This window comes from Pezoporus flaviventris, unplaced genomic scaffold (assembly GCF_033815535.1).
Source record: "Pezoporus flaviventris isolate CSIRO_AGI_PZ_B2104156 unplaced genomic scaffold, CSIRO_AGI_Pfla_v1 ptg000023l, whole genome shotgun sequence".
Classification (NCBI taxonomy): domain Eukaryota; kingdom Metazoa; phylum Chordata; class Aves; order Psittaciformes; family Psittacidae; genus Pezoporus; species Pezoporus flaviventris.
This window is the reverse complement of record NW_026892571.1, coordinates 9,308,987-9,322,041: the sequence shown is the minus strand read 5'-3', so window position 1 is coordinate 9,322,041 and position 13,055 is coordinate 9,308,987. Positions and strand designations below refer to the sequence as shown.

Here is a 13,055-nt window from a genome sequence, read left to right as displayed (position 1 = left end):
ATCATGGGGGGAAAAGCCCCCTCTCCATCCTGCAGCCAGTGCAGGCACTGACAGCCCTCTCCCTGCTCCCAGCATGGGACAGGCAGCAGGCTGCAGGCCAGGCCTGGACAGCGGCTGGAGAGGAACCGTGGCACGAGAGGAAACCCAGATTTCAGCATCAATTGTACACACACACCCCGCCTCTGTCCTGGGACAGCATTCCCCTGCAGCTCAGGCACCACAGGCCAAGCTGAAGGGTGAGCAGCGCGGGACTGCAGCCGTCCCACCGGCGCTGGGTGTGCAGCGAGCATCGCTAGGCAGGAAAAGGCAGCGGGCAGGGAGTGGGCAGGGCAGGGCAGGGCAGGCAGCGGGCAGGCGGTGCCCGGCAGATGGCGGCGGTGCCGGGCCGGCTCGTCCCGCCGCCTTCCCCCGGGTGCGGGCCACCGCCCCCTCCCCTCCCCTCCCCTGCCCTGCCCCGCTCCGTTCCGCTCCGTTCCGCTGCCCGCCGCCCCGCCCGGTTCGGCCGTCCTTGGGCTGAGCCGCCGGGGCGGGGCGGGCCGAGGCGCTGCGCGTCCCCCGCCGCGGCTCCACACCCGCTATAAGAGCCGAGCCGCGGCGCGCCGCGCTCCGCAGTGCATGGCCGTGCCTCGCCCGCGGTACCGCGGCTCCGCCGGGACCCTCCCCCGGGCCGGCCCCGCTGTCCCGCCGCGCCCCCTCCCAGCCGCAGACACCCTTGACCTTGCTCTTCGGGAACGGGAGCCGCGGCGGGCGGGGAGCCGGCGGTGCGGGGCTGCGTTGGGATGCGTTAGTCGGCGGATCGCGCAGAGGTATTCGTGCTGGGAAGGAGAGGCAGCCTCCTCCCGCTGAAGGGGGCGCGGAAGAAAAAGAGGATTTAAAGAGCATCTTTGCCCCCTTTGTTGGATGAGAAGGGCAGAGGAGGGACCAGCAAGATGAGCACTAGCAGTAAGTATGGCATTCCCTTGGCCGTGGCTGTGGGAATGGGGCTGATATTTGCACTGGTCTGGCTGGGAGGAATTGGAAAGAAAATGTCACAGCCGGGTTGACAAGCCTAATGGGATGGATTTCTATTATTTCCTGCCTAGTTTTTTGCTTTCTGACAGGCTCTGGCATTGCTGGCCCCTCTTTCATGAGGGCAAAGCCATGGTGCTTATCTCTGCTGAATACTTTTCTTGGCTTGTATTTCTGGGGTTTGGAGGGCAGATCATGGAATAAAATGTTGATACGCATCATGGTGAGAGGGAGCCAGGAGCACTCTGACAGGCAGCAGGCTTGCTCGCTGATGCTGCTGCCTACATATAAATGGACAGGGGGGAACAGCCGATGAGGAGGAGGAGCAGGGTAAGGAGAGACCCAGAAATCAGGGGCCTGAGCAAAGCACAGGTGCAGCAGGGAAAAACATGTACCTTCAGCAGCTGGGGATGTGGGTGTTTCTTTTGTGTGAGATGGGGACGGAGGCACTCATGCAGTATGCATGAATTCCTAAAGCAGAGCTTGGAAATGTGCTGTGTAAGATGGGAACTGGCACCTGGTACTAGTCTGGCTACTTCAGGTTTCGTGTCCATGTTACAAAGTCTAGGGAAGATTGATCAGGTTTGATTGAGTCACAGTCAATTTCTTATCTCTTGCTGATGTGATGTGTGGCAGTGGTACCCACCTCACTAGCACAGCTTTGAGTCATTCCTTTAAAAGCAGCAAGCCCCCAGCCAAAGGTGTCGATGCTGATGACCACCCGAGGGTCGTCCTCCTGGGATAACCTGCCTGAGGAAGGCGTCCTCCCTTCCTGGGGGTCCTAGAGGCTATATGAAGACAGGAGGACTCCCCCAGGCAGAGAGCAGTAGGAGTAGTGACTTCTCCATTGCATTGGCTGTTGAGGTTTCTCAATCCGAAGGCTTGGGGTGGTTCCCAAGCAAAACACCGTGAAAAATGCCTTGGCATGCTGCAAGGCAACAGAACAGGTGATTCCAGCTCTGTTGGGCTGTGTCAGAGCCAAGAAAACTTTCCAGGTGCCCTCTGCTTCAGACATGCCTGGGACCAGGAGCGAGCCTCCATCCCGGGGGAGCGGGGTTGGTGGTGCCCGGGTAGGGAACAATAGGGACTGATTCTGCGCCGGCTGGGTGCTGATAACAAAGGCTGCTCCTCTGCCTCTCTGGGCAATGAGCTGTGGTCCGGTGTGGAGGGCTGGGATGTGCTCGCTGGGGTCAGTGACTACAGTGGTCAGGTGGGACTGTTAAGCTTCCTCTAAGCCAATTTTAACAAATGCATGTTGGTTCCTTTTGGGATTCCTTTCCAGCCTTAATAGCCAGCTTGGCTGCTGATAGTGATAAGGGCTGTTTATGGCACTGATGTGTTATAACTATCTGATTGTGCAGCAGAGCTCCCTCGCTGGGTCCTCCCCCACATGCAGAGAGGTGCCAGCAAACCCAAATATGCTGCCTGCCTGTTGCTCTGACATGACTCACGGGAGGAGGCCACCGGGTATGCAGCAAGCACAGGGCTAGGTGTCTCGAGTGGTGCTTCTCTTCCTGCCACTGCCTTGCTCTGTGACCCTGGGCACATCACTGCTGTGCCTCTGCTTCTGGATTTGCTGCCACCATGGCTCTTGCCAGCCCTTTGGATGCCTTTGCCATCTTTGCCTAAATATTGCCATTTACTTCTAAGTAGCCAGGGGGGTTAGTAAAGGTTTGGGGACTCTGTAACATCTGCTGACCACTTCCTGTGCTGTTGATCACTTATGGATTGCTTAAGATCCCTTTGGGACCACAGGTGGTATGAGGGCTGTGCACTGCCTGGAAGGCAGTGGGCTCTGCCCTGTTGTGCTTCCAGACTTTTTCCCAGTAGCTGATGGGTTCAAACCAGGACTTGCTGTACCCAAATGCTGGCTCATGTCTGTTCTTAGCTAAGGCACGATCTCCTAGCTGGTTCTGTGAGCAAGGCATGGGGTGCCATCTCTCCCATCAGCATGTTCTGTGACTGGTGTGAATGCTGCCAAGAGCTGTCTCCTCACTGCTGCCTCACCCAGCTCTGCAAATCCTTACCCAGGCTCTATCCCTCAGGTTTGTGTGCCTGGAAGGCAAAAAATGAGCTCAGAAGCCTTGTGCCATTGCCATCTGTGCCATCTTTCACTCTGCTGATGTTACCTGGCAGTGACCTGCAGTGGCTTTTGCATCCCTTTGCTAGTGGCCAGTGGCTCAGGGGAGCTCGGTGCCACTTGTTGGTCAGAGGCTGCCCTGCTTGTGGTTCTGCCTCCCAGGCATGACCAGCTCTGCTGCTCTGGGCACTGGTTCTTGTTCTGGCTTTTGCCCAGTCCCTGCAGTGATCAATGGCTCAGATGTGGTGGGATCCAGCCAGCAGCTCTGCTGCACTCCAGCCCCTGGTGCACAGCACTCAACCTGTGCAGATGGGAGGAGAGAGGGAGATGCAGGAGGAGGGATGATGAAGCCAGATTGTGCATGGGCTGATCGTATGCAGGTGTATCTATGGCTGCAGGAGCAAGATTTTGGGGCTGACAAATCAGATGTGCAGCTGAGGATGAAATGCCACCATCTGATCTGTGAATTCCCACTGCTCCTTTCCACTCGGTGCATTTAGAAAACACTCCTATCCCATCTGAGGCTGACATGAGGCAGGAAACCTGCGGCTGAGGGCCATGGCTGGCCCCAAGCCATGTTGTACAAAACTACCTGTGAGGCCTCCGGAGAGCTCTGTGCAGGATTTGCTGGGCTGTATAGATGTATTTCTGGACATGCTTTGTGCACGTCACACGAGAGTCTTGCCAGCCCTTGTTGAGGGGACAGAGGTTTGCTTTTCACCCTGGTATGGGTCCCAGGCTTGGGGGACCCATGTTGTCATCTCTCTGTGATGCAGGAAGGCAAAGCCATATGGAAATGTGCTTTTAAGGTGAAGAGGAAAAGGCCTTTGATCTTGAGCGTAAACTCATATCCTGAGGTTGCAGATGAGACTAGGTGGCCCTGAGGGTGCAAGGGTTGTGCTGCTTGGGAAGGTGGCTTCTCCTCCTGTGCTCACAGGTGTGCAGAGAACATTTGGAGGGCACAGTGTTGATGTTTACATTGGTGATGGTATTTATACCTCCCACTCTGCTAAGAGCTGCTAAGTGGTTGCAAATGGATTCATACATTCATAAACAGGTCAATCAGTGCTGCTCTGCATTTCCATTGAAGCTGGATTCTGTAGCAGAAACCCTTGCCCGAGAGAGCACCCCTTAGTTTCACCCCCTGAAATCACCTGTGTTCTGTGCTCAACCTCTCCCTCAGACTGTTCTGGTGCAGGGATTTTAACATGACCAGTGCTATTGTTTGTGCTCATTAGAAGGCAAAGGGTTGGAGCTGTCATCTGTGACGAGGATTTAAGACTCCCTGAAGTAAGTGTGAATAATTCCTTCTGCTGTTTTGAAGGTAACCATCAGGTTTGGGTGCTGCAGGTCCATGCAGTGAGTACAGTCTGTGAGTAGGGGCCATGGGAAATGGTAATTGCACAGTGTCTCTCTTGGTCCAGCTCTGTTGGGGTGGGAGGGGATGCTGCTGGAGGTCTTGGCATGTGTCTTGTTAGAAGCAAGGTGTCCCTGGTTATAGTCACTCTGGTCTGAGCAGAGACCTGCACAACTCCTGGAGGGGGTAGGTTTGGCAGGCTCTGGATCAGTGTTGCAATGGGTGATTGAAACTGGCTCACAAACTAGAGCTCTTCCAGACTCCTTTCTGTCTCCAGCATGTACTGGAAGACCAAAATCTATCCCCATGATAAGTGAATTCAGGGTGGGGGGAACTGGTACCGTGTATCCCACATTCTGTTCCATCTGAGCAGCTGATAGCCTGTTGGAGCATGGAGAGTTCTTGCAGAGGGTTTGGTATGTGAAGCGGGAAGTTGCTCCAGACCATCCCAACCCCTGGACCTCTCAAATGCCTCCTCTGAGGCTTCCCTAGTTACAGAAAGCTGGGGAAGAAGACATGAGGAAAAGCTGGTCAGTTAAGCTTTTGATCAGGAACAGATACCGATGAATGCAGCATGCTTGCTTGGTTGTTTTTCATTCCTAAATCACGCTCCCTCTTACATGGTGATCCACTAAGCATAATTACCCAGTAATCTCTAGGCACATGTGGTTACAAGGTGTTTACCAGCAAACTCTATTAAGTCCCTGTGTAATTAAAGAGGAATCACATGGTGCTGCACATCTCTGGGAGCTCCAGCTCTGCTCTGCACCAGGCAGGGTGATTCACCACGTCTCTCACCACCCAGTGGGGTAGGACCAGCTGAGGAGGACGTGGGTTTTTTTTCTCCTGTGTTTGGAAGTGTAGTGAACCCAAAGGGATCAGCCTGTTGGTGTGATGAGCAGTGGTAGTGTCTTCCCTGTGAGGAGGCTCTGTTTTTTGTGGGGTGACCCAGGCCTGGGGGGTTATGCTACACATGAACCTTTACAGTCATAGCGCTCATAGTTCCTGGTCAACACTGATTCCTATTTCATCTTTGCAATGCTCAGGCTGTCACAGGCATGAAGTGAATGGAGGACAAAGCACATCTCCAGTGAGGGAGGACCCAGCAGAGTGAGACGCTATGGTTATGGTGCTGTTGCCTATTCCCTGGGGGTTTGAGGTGGGCTCTGGATAAGCACTCCTGGTCCTCACCCCTGCTCCCCTGATTGCTGCTGGACAGGTTCTTCACGTGAAGTGGGGAAAGAGGCAGCTCTTCAAACAGAGCTCTTTTCTCTGCAGCATCTCGTGGAGGAGAAGGAGAGCTTTTAGAAAGGCTGGAGTAGACTCTGTTCAAGGTGTGGGCACAGGTGGGACAGCGCAGAGAGGAGGGACATGGATACAAGAGAGTTTGCATTAGATTAAAAGCTACCTTTCTAGGATGTTCTCTCCAAACCCAGCTGTGAGCATTATCTAGGGTCCATGCTTCTTCCATGGAGGGCTCTAGCACTGTGCTCTGCAGGATTTGGGCACCAAGGGGAACTCTGGGCTTTCCACCCACATCTTGGTCTTCTCAGTTATCAAGCCTGACTCTGCAGCCACAAACAACCTGATAGAAATGGTCCCCTCTGTTCTCCCAGGCAGCCTAGCAAAGGGGTAATCATCTGTTGCATTCACCTTGATGCCAGAAAATTCAGAGCCCCGGCAGCTTCTCCCTGTCCTGGGGCGGGTGGATGGACACTGTCCTCTCACCAAGCTCTGTTCAGGCTCTCCTGCAGGCCATCTATCTTGGCAGCTTACACTTTGAAGAGCAGAAGCCATGGAAAGTGTTACTGCAGGCCAACGAAGTGCATGCTGTAAGGTCAGTTGAAGCAATTGAATTAATTCAGGGGCCTACCATGCTCTTATAAAATAGCAAGTTTTCTGATGACAAAGTGATGATCAGTTTAGCCAGATAATGGTATTTGTGATTGCCAGGAGGCTGGGCTGATGACAGACTGTCCTGTTATCAGCAAGGAGTCAGTTGTGCTGCCTTTGCAGCAAAGCTGCACAGAAGTGAAGGCAAACCCACCAAGTTCCTGCCAGACCCTGCAGTCTGATTGTGATGGTGCTGTAATGAAGTGGTTGGAACATCTAATTATGTATTTTTAGACCAAATACATCAGCGTTTCTCAGTTGTGAGCACTGCAGCACCTCCAGGAAGCATGCTGGGGGTAGACTGGTGATGGCGAGGACTCAGTTGGGAAGTGATGGGGAAAGGAGAGAGCTTTGCAGGATGAAAGGGGGCTTGGAGTGACCACAGTAGCCATAGGGAAGGCAGAGCCCAAGTCGAGGTATTTTGGACCCAGGAAGTTTGCTTGTGAGCAGCTCAGGGCAAGCGTGGCAGGGTAGGAAGGTAGCTCTTGCCTGGGGGGCACCTAACTATCCAAAGTCCTCCTGTGCCCATTGTCTCTGCCCCTTGCATCTGTAGGCTCAGGAAATGACTGGGGAAATAGAAGAGCTTGAGTGCACTGATGCACAGCCCTGATGGACATGCCTTGATTTCTAGAAAAGAGGTATCTGATACTTAACAGGACCAAACTGATCTAGTGTGCAGCAAACTGCTAAGTTCCCATTTATTCAATGGTGGGTTGGGTTTTTGATATGCAGTTTACACTTGCATTTTTAAGTTTGGGTATAGTCTTCTGAATGCTTTATCAGTACCAGCTGTAAGCCCTGGGCTGGGAATTGATGTGCTTTCACCACTGCCTGGGACAAAGATCTGAAACAAAGAGGAGCTGGTGCTATGGTTTCCTTATGCAGGCTGCCTGACCTTCCTTTCTTCTTAACCTTTCTAAACTGGTGATGTCCTCTGAGCCCCAAGCATCACTTTTCACTTCATGGATGTTTTACTCCACTTTCATTTTGAGTCCTTTTGATTTTGAGACTTGGACAACTGTGAAAGTCACTGGGAGGAATGTTTCTCTAAGGAAGAGGACAGCCTAAGATTGGAGCATGTACTTGAGGGTTTGAAGCCATCCTTTTGGCTTCTGTGCTCTTACTTGGCAACAAGTGGCATGTTTTGGAGAACACTGCACTGCTGTGGGGCAAGAAGGCTTTTCTAGTGCAATGTCAACCCCAGAGCCCTTCCTCAGCCCAACCTGAGTCCATTGCAATCTGAAGTTTCAGGGTTTGACCTGTTCTCACAGTGGTGAAGTACGTTACTTTCTCAGATGCATGAGCCAAGCTGGATGAGACCTAGACCAGAACCCAAACTGTGAGCTCCCAACGTGCATGTGCCAGGCTCTGCAGTTGAGCACCCCACACAAATGCACTTGCAGCGTTTTGCTTTTGAAGGCACATTGCAAAGCCCTGCCTGTTCATCCCAGCATCTGTGCTTTGTACTACCTAAATCTGAGGATCTTGCTGCTTTTCTCCTGACATCAATCCCCATGGGACCCCTGCACACTACAGTGTCCTGGGAGCACTGCCCAGCCCAGGGGCACTTGCTTGTGGAGCTATTTTTAAGGCAGCTGAGGGACCGGGTGGGTTGTTCCACGGCTCAGCAGCACTTGCTGGGACATGTTGGGTGCTGCGATGGGATCTCCCAGTCACAGCTGCTCCCCAGCCTGGATTCTCAGTGGAAGCAGGGAGTGTCCCAGTGTTTTACTCCTAATAAAGTACTTCTTCCTGCCGAAATCCTCAGAGGAGCAGGAATAGGAAAGGAAGCTCTGTGTGAAACCCATTTCTGCTTCATGTCAGGAGCTGCAGGCCATCCAAGCCATGTGAGCTGCCTCTCCCAGCAGCCCCTCTCCAAAGGAAGGGGTTTCCTTGCCTTGACCATGAGGCAGGGCTGGATCAGGGCTTGTCTGTCGGCTGCTACTGCCCTGCCTGTCTCCTGCCGCTCTGAATCAGCATGCTCTTCCCCAGTAAAATAACCTCTGGCTGGCTTGGCTGCAGCAGTGCCCAGCTGGGTGGTGAGTGGCTTTCTCAGTGTGGCTGCAAGGTCTGTGTCACCCAGGGTGCCTGTGTGTGACTACAGCAGCAAACAGGTCTGTGGTCTGCCAGGAAGGACCTGCAGCAGGTCCCTATATGCTTGCCCTGCAAGCTGGAGATCAATGGTCAGGTGCTGAGTACAGCACAGGCTTGGAAAGGCTCTCCTTGCCTAGCCTGAAGAAATGAGGACTAAAGCAGGCAGAAATCCCAGCGCTCCTCTGGAGGTGGTGCAGACCCCACTTGCTCTCAGCACCCAGCTCATACGCATCCCATGTGGGGCTGTGGCAGCCAGGTGCAGGCAGCGCTGGGCAGGCAGTGTGCCGTGCAGCTCAGTGCCGGCTTCTCCTGCCATCCGAGCAGGCAGCTCTGCTCCGGATTTTCTCTCTCTCAGCTCATATCGCGGCAGTCCTCAGAGTGTGATAGAGCACAGGCTTCCCCGCTCCCTCATCTGCGCTCAGATCACGGCTCAGCGCTGGTCCCTGCAAACCCCTCCTTCCGCCTCGCCTGTGCCGGGGGCTGTGGGGTGTCCTTCCCCATCGCCCCGCTGCCTCCTCGGCACCCGCTGCATCAGCTCGCAGTGCTCGGAGGATGAAGAAGGTGGAGCAAGGTAAGATGAGCTCCCCCTAACCTCCTCCTGCTATAAATAGCCGCGTCACCCAAGCATCGTCTGGGAGCGTTGCGAGTGCGTCCGGGCTCCCGCAGACCTGCCTCTGTTGCAGGCACACCTCGCACTTGGTCAGGAGGGCTCCCGCCGGTGACACGGAGCGTGTCATCGCATTAGCACACCACGGGACACCGCTCAGGTTATGCACGGCCTAATCCCGTCTGGCAGCCGCCGAGGCTGGCGTCCTGTGGCTGGGTCAGGCGTGCCCGCACCTCGCTGGCAGCGGCACTGACACAGCTTGTATGGGAAGCCTTCCTCTGCGGTAGAGCTTTAGCAGCTTTGCCCTCGGCTCTGGCCGAGCTGTGCCCGGGTGCTGGCATGGATGGGGCAGGGCAAGGAGATGTCTGGTGTGTGTGTCAGCGTCTGGGCAGAGGTTTGGTAGGGAAGGGGAAGGCAGCTGTTCCATAGGGAATAGCCAGGTCAGGGAGAGAAAAGTGGGGTTTGTGGTGCTGGTGCAGCCCCTGGGTGGTACTTGAGTGCTTCCTCACTCCATCCAAGCTGGTTTGGAGGTTGGGGTTGATCAGGAAAACCATGGTCCTCTATATATTCTGGCTGTTGGCAGAGATGCAGTTCTTGGGGTAAGCTGTGGCTTTGGAGGGTTTCGCTGACAGCACCAATGTATCCCCCACCCCTTGACCATCAGCCAGCATGGGAGCCAAGCAGTATAGCAGCTTACATGAGCATGGGCATACAAAGAGAAACACAGCCATCTTCTCAGCAAGGAAGCCCTCCTTCAGCTGGTGGCAGATGCTAAGGCATGGAAGGGGATGATGCCCAGCTCACAGCCTTTTATTCAGTAAGCAAACCCACCCCTTCATACACCCACAGATGCTACTTGAGGGGACTTGCACCATTATCCCACCATCTGTCCCAGTTGCCACCCTGGGAGAGGAGTGGGTTGGACCTGATCCTTCCCCTTTGGGATGGGAGATGCCTGATAGTGCTGGCCAGGGAGAGCTGAGGATGAGCGTGGATGTTCTCCCCTCCCCTGCTTCTGAGAAAAGGAAAGTCGCTGCCTGCATAGTGAGTTATGTGGTGATGACTGCTTGTGATGGGTTACATATAAAATCCCTTGCATCCCTGAGGATGCTACCAGTTGAAAGCTTTTATGGCATTTTAAAAATAGCCACTGAGGGAGAGAGAATGAGAAGATGGATAGGTAGGTGGATCCCTAATAAGGAGAGGAGAGGAAACAGCTCAAGAGGGAATGGAAAGACTTTAGTGAACGGCATGTGAGTGATTACTGAGGGAGGGGGTGGTGTGGTCGTACTGAGCTGCATGCCCAGCGGGAATGGGGAACCCTATAAAAAGCCTGGCTGTGAGATATGCTTGTTGCACGTGTGGGGAGAGGGATGGGGCGAGCATCAGCTCTGTCTGTCTCTCCTGTGGGTGCTTGCTGTGTTCTACAAGTAGCCGTTAAAAATAATCCCTGACTCTTGGATGCCTGGGCTGGACTGGCTGCTGCTGCTCTTGCGTGATTCCCCTAACAGCTCCTGGCTCATCTGTGCTCCATTCCTGCCTCCAGGCTCTGGCTGACAGCTCTGCCTGGGAGCTGATGGATGAGGTTGGTCCTGGCCCTGGCTTTTCCCAAGGTGGCCTTTCCCCACCTGGGCTGTGCTCCAAGAAGGAGGCTGAGAGCTGCCTCTCTGCTCTAGCTTCTGGCTTCCTGCTGCCTGACAGCTTGTAGCACCTGGGGGCAGGATCTGGTGGTGGGGCTGTGACTGGATGAGGATGCAGCTCCCCAGCGCCTGGCTGGAGCAGTGATACCAGGGCTGCTGGCAGGAGGTCCCTTCAGCAGGACAGCCCTGCTCTGCCTTGTGTCACTGCCAGCACAGCATCTTCCTGGTCCCGGAAAGTGGCTCCAGGCCCTCCCCTGTGCTTGTGGCAGCTCTCCCCATCACTCAGGGAAGATTACACAGAGCGTCTCCAAGAAATGCTAATTGCTTTGGCTTGTGCTTGGTACAGCAGAGCCACTGGGCACTCAGAGCTCTTAGTCAGCTTAGAGATCTGCCAGATCCTTCCTCTCCTTCTCCTGGAGAACTGGTGGAGTTCTGCCGTGGCTGTTGCTGATCCCCACATCCCTGGTTCCCAGCTGAGCTGCAGGCTTGCACCCGAGCTGGCCCAGAGGTCCCAAATACCCAGTGGCACAAGGCAGGATGTGCTGTCATCAGGGCACTGCAGCCTCAGGGTGAAACACCCCAAGCTCAGCCCCCGTCAGACACAGTGCGGGGTCAGATGCACCCTTCCTGCTGGAGGAAGGCTGGCTGGGGGGGCAGTGGCGGTTTCACACCCTGTGAGATGCTGCTCGTGCTGCTCTGTCCTCACAGACCCCTCACTGTGCTGCCCACCCCTGCTCTGCCATAGCAGTTGAAATCTCAGTGCAGCTGGGCTTGTTTGGTGCAGGCTGCTGGGAAGCATTCCTTGGCTTTGCCCCCGCTCGAACTGCAGGGAGAAAGCACTGCTAACAAGACTCTTCTGTCAGACTTGCCAGCCTGTCACATCCAGGCTGTCTCCCTCTTGCTTGCTTGTCTTTTTTTTTTCTCTTCCTCATAAGCTAGGCAAATACCCAGGGAAGCAGAGGCTGGGGATGGGTTATCCCTGCCCAGCTCCAGGCTGGGGCAATGATGATGCTGGAGATTGTGTGCTGCCTGGTCCTTGCACTGGCCTCAGGTAGGAGGTTGCCACTCATAATGTGCTGATCTCACTGTATGTCTCAAGCCCACAGCTTGCTTTAATGCTGTAGCGTGGGAGTCCAAGTGCAGCCACCCTCTGTGGGTGCTGAGGTCTCTACCCACCTCCTTTGCCAAACCCTGGGGCAGCCCCTCGCCTGGGGAGGGTGAAGAGGTGCCTCTTACCCTGGTTGGCTTCTCCTGGCTCCAAGAAGTTTCTCACTGGTCTGAAATAACTTCTGGAGGAGCAGCGGGTGGTTCTGAGCCAGCAGCGCAGCCATGAGTGCCCGTGGCCCTGCCCAAGGCAGGGGTACCCCCAGCCCCTGCTCCTGCCTTGTCTGCCTGTCACTGGGCTGCTGTGGAAGCATCCTGAGGCATGTGGCAGAGTGAGGGCTTGCCAACAGAGGTTATCTGCGGCTGCCCTGGCCTTCAGTCCTCGCTTGGTTAGTCAAAGGTGGCACAAAGGGTCCGATCTGGGACATAATTCTGTTCCTTGGCAGGAAGGTTTTGGCTCATTTAAGCCAAAAGTGTGCGCAACAAAGCACGTTCATTTTCCCTGTTGAAAGGGGACTTGTTCCCTCTGGAAAGTGCCAGCTCTGCTGGGCCTGCTGAGTGCCTGTTAATTGTCGCTAATGAGGAGCTGGGAGCTGTGGTTTCCAGAGGCTGTTGGGGACAGACTGTCGGTTCAGCCTGGGAGGGACATCTCAGTGGGAAGGGAGCCGTGACCTCGGTGCGGGTGAGTTTTGCTGCACGAATGGGTTTGTTAGTGGAGAATGCCCCAGTTCCTGTGCCTACAGCACAGGGCAGCAGCCCTTAGCCCTGACTCCAGAGAGGAGAGCGTGGAGGGTTAAGAGGATCTCTGGTGCTTACTGTACACAGTTGGATTTATTTACGTGTATATATAGCAGAGAGGTGGGATGGGGAGGGCTGAACCCACCCTGTCTGGGAGGGAGGTTGAATCTCTGTGGCTGGTCCATGTCAGGAGCTGGGCAGCAGTACATGATGCCAGGGCTTGGCTCTTTGCCTGCAGCCTGATGGTTGAAGGCTGTTCTTCCCCTGGCACCAAAGGCTTTTAGCAGGAGACAGCTGCGTCTGCCTGCCTGCCGCTTCCTGCGCTGCAGCCCCTCTGTTTGAAGTGGGGTCTCTGGGTGTATGCAGGAGCTGAGCAGAGCAGACAGCAGGGAGGAGGAAGGGTCAGGATTATGTCTGTGCCCAAACCCCTTGTCTGCTCATAAGTTTATTGTTCTGGATGTGCCTTGTCCGGCCACGTCCCCAGCCTGGTTTGTCCTTGCCCAGCGCCAAGCCCTGCTTGTCACTTGCTGGCCC

General features: G+C 55.0%; 1 protein-coding gene across 14 annotated transcripts in view; it reads left to right on the top strand.

The window, feature by feature from the left end:
- The first annotated feature begins 476 nt into the window (after positions 1-476).
- The window catches only part of ABLIM3 (actin binding LIM protein family member 3), a 50,081-nt gene continuing 37,502 nt past the window's right edge, over positions 477-13,055 (top strand). For 4 of the 14 annotated variants that reach the window (XM_061456645.1, XM_061456644.1, XM_061456643.1 and 1 more), the window contains exon 1: positions 8,802-9,003. In XM_061456645.1, the coding sequence (XP_061312629.1) occupies positions 8,985-9,003 (19 nt within the window). In that variant the 5' untranslated portion in view covers positions 8,802-8,984. Of the gene's footprint in view, positions 943-8,799; positions 9,004-13,055 lie in introns of those variants that run through there. The other 10 variants (XM_061456647.1, XM_061456646.1, XM_061456649.1 and 7 more) reach the window with 7 other exon arrangements.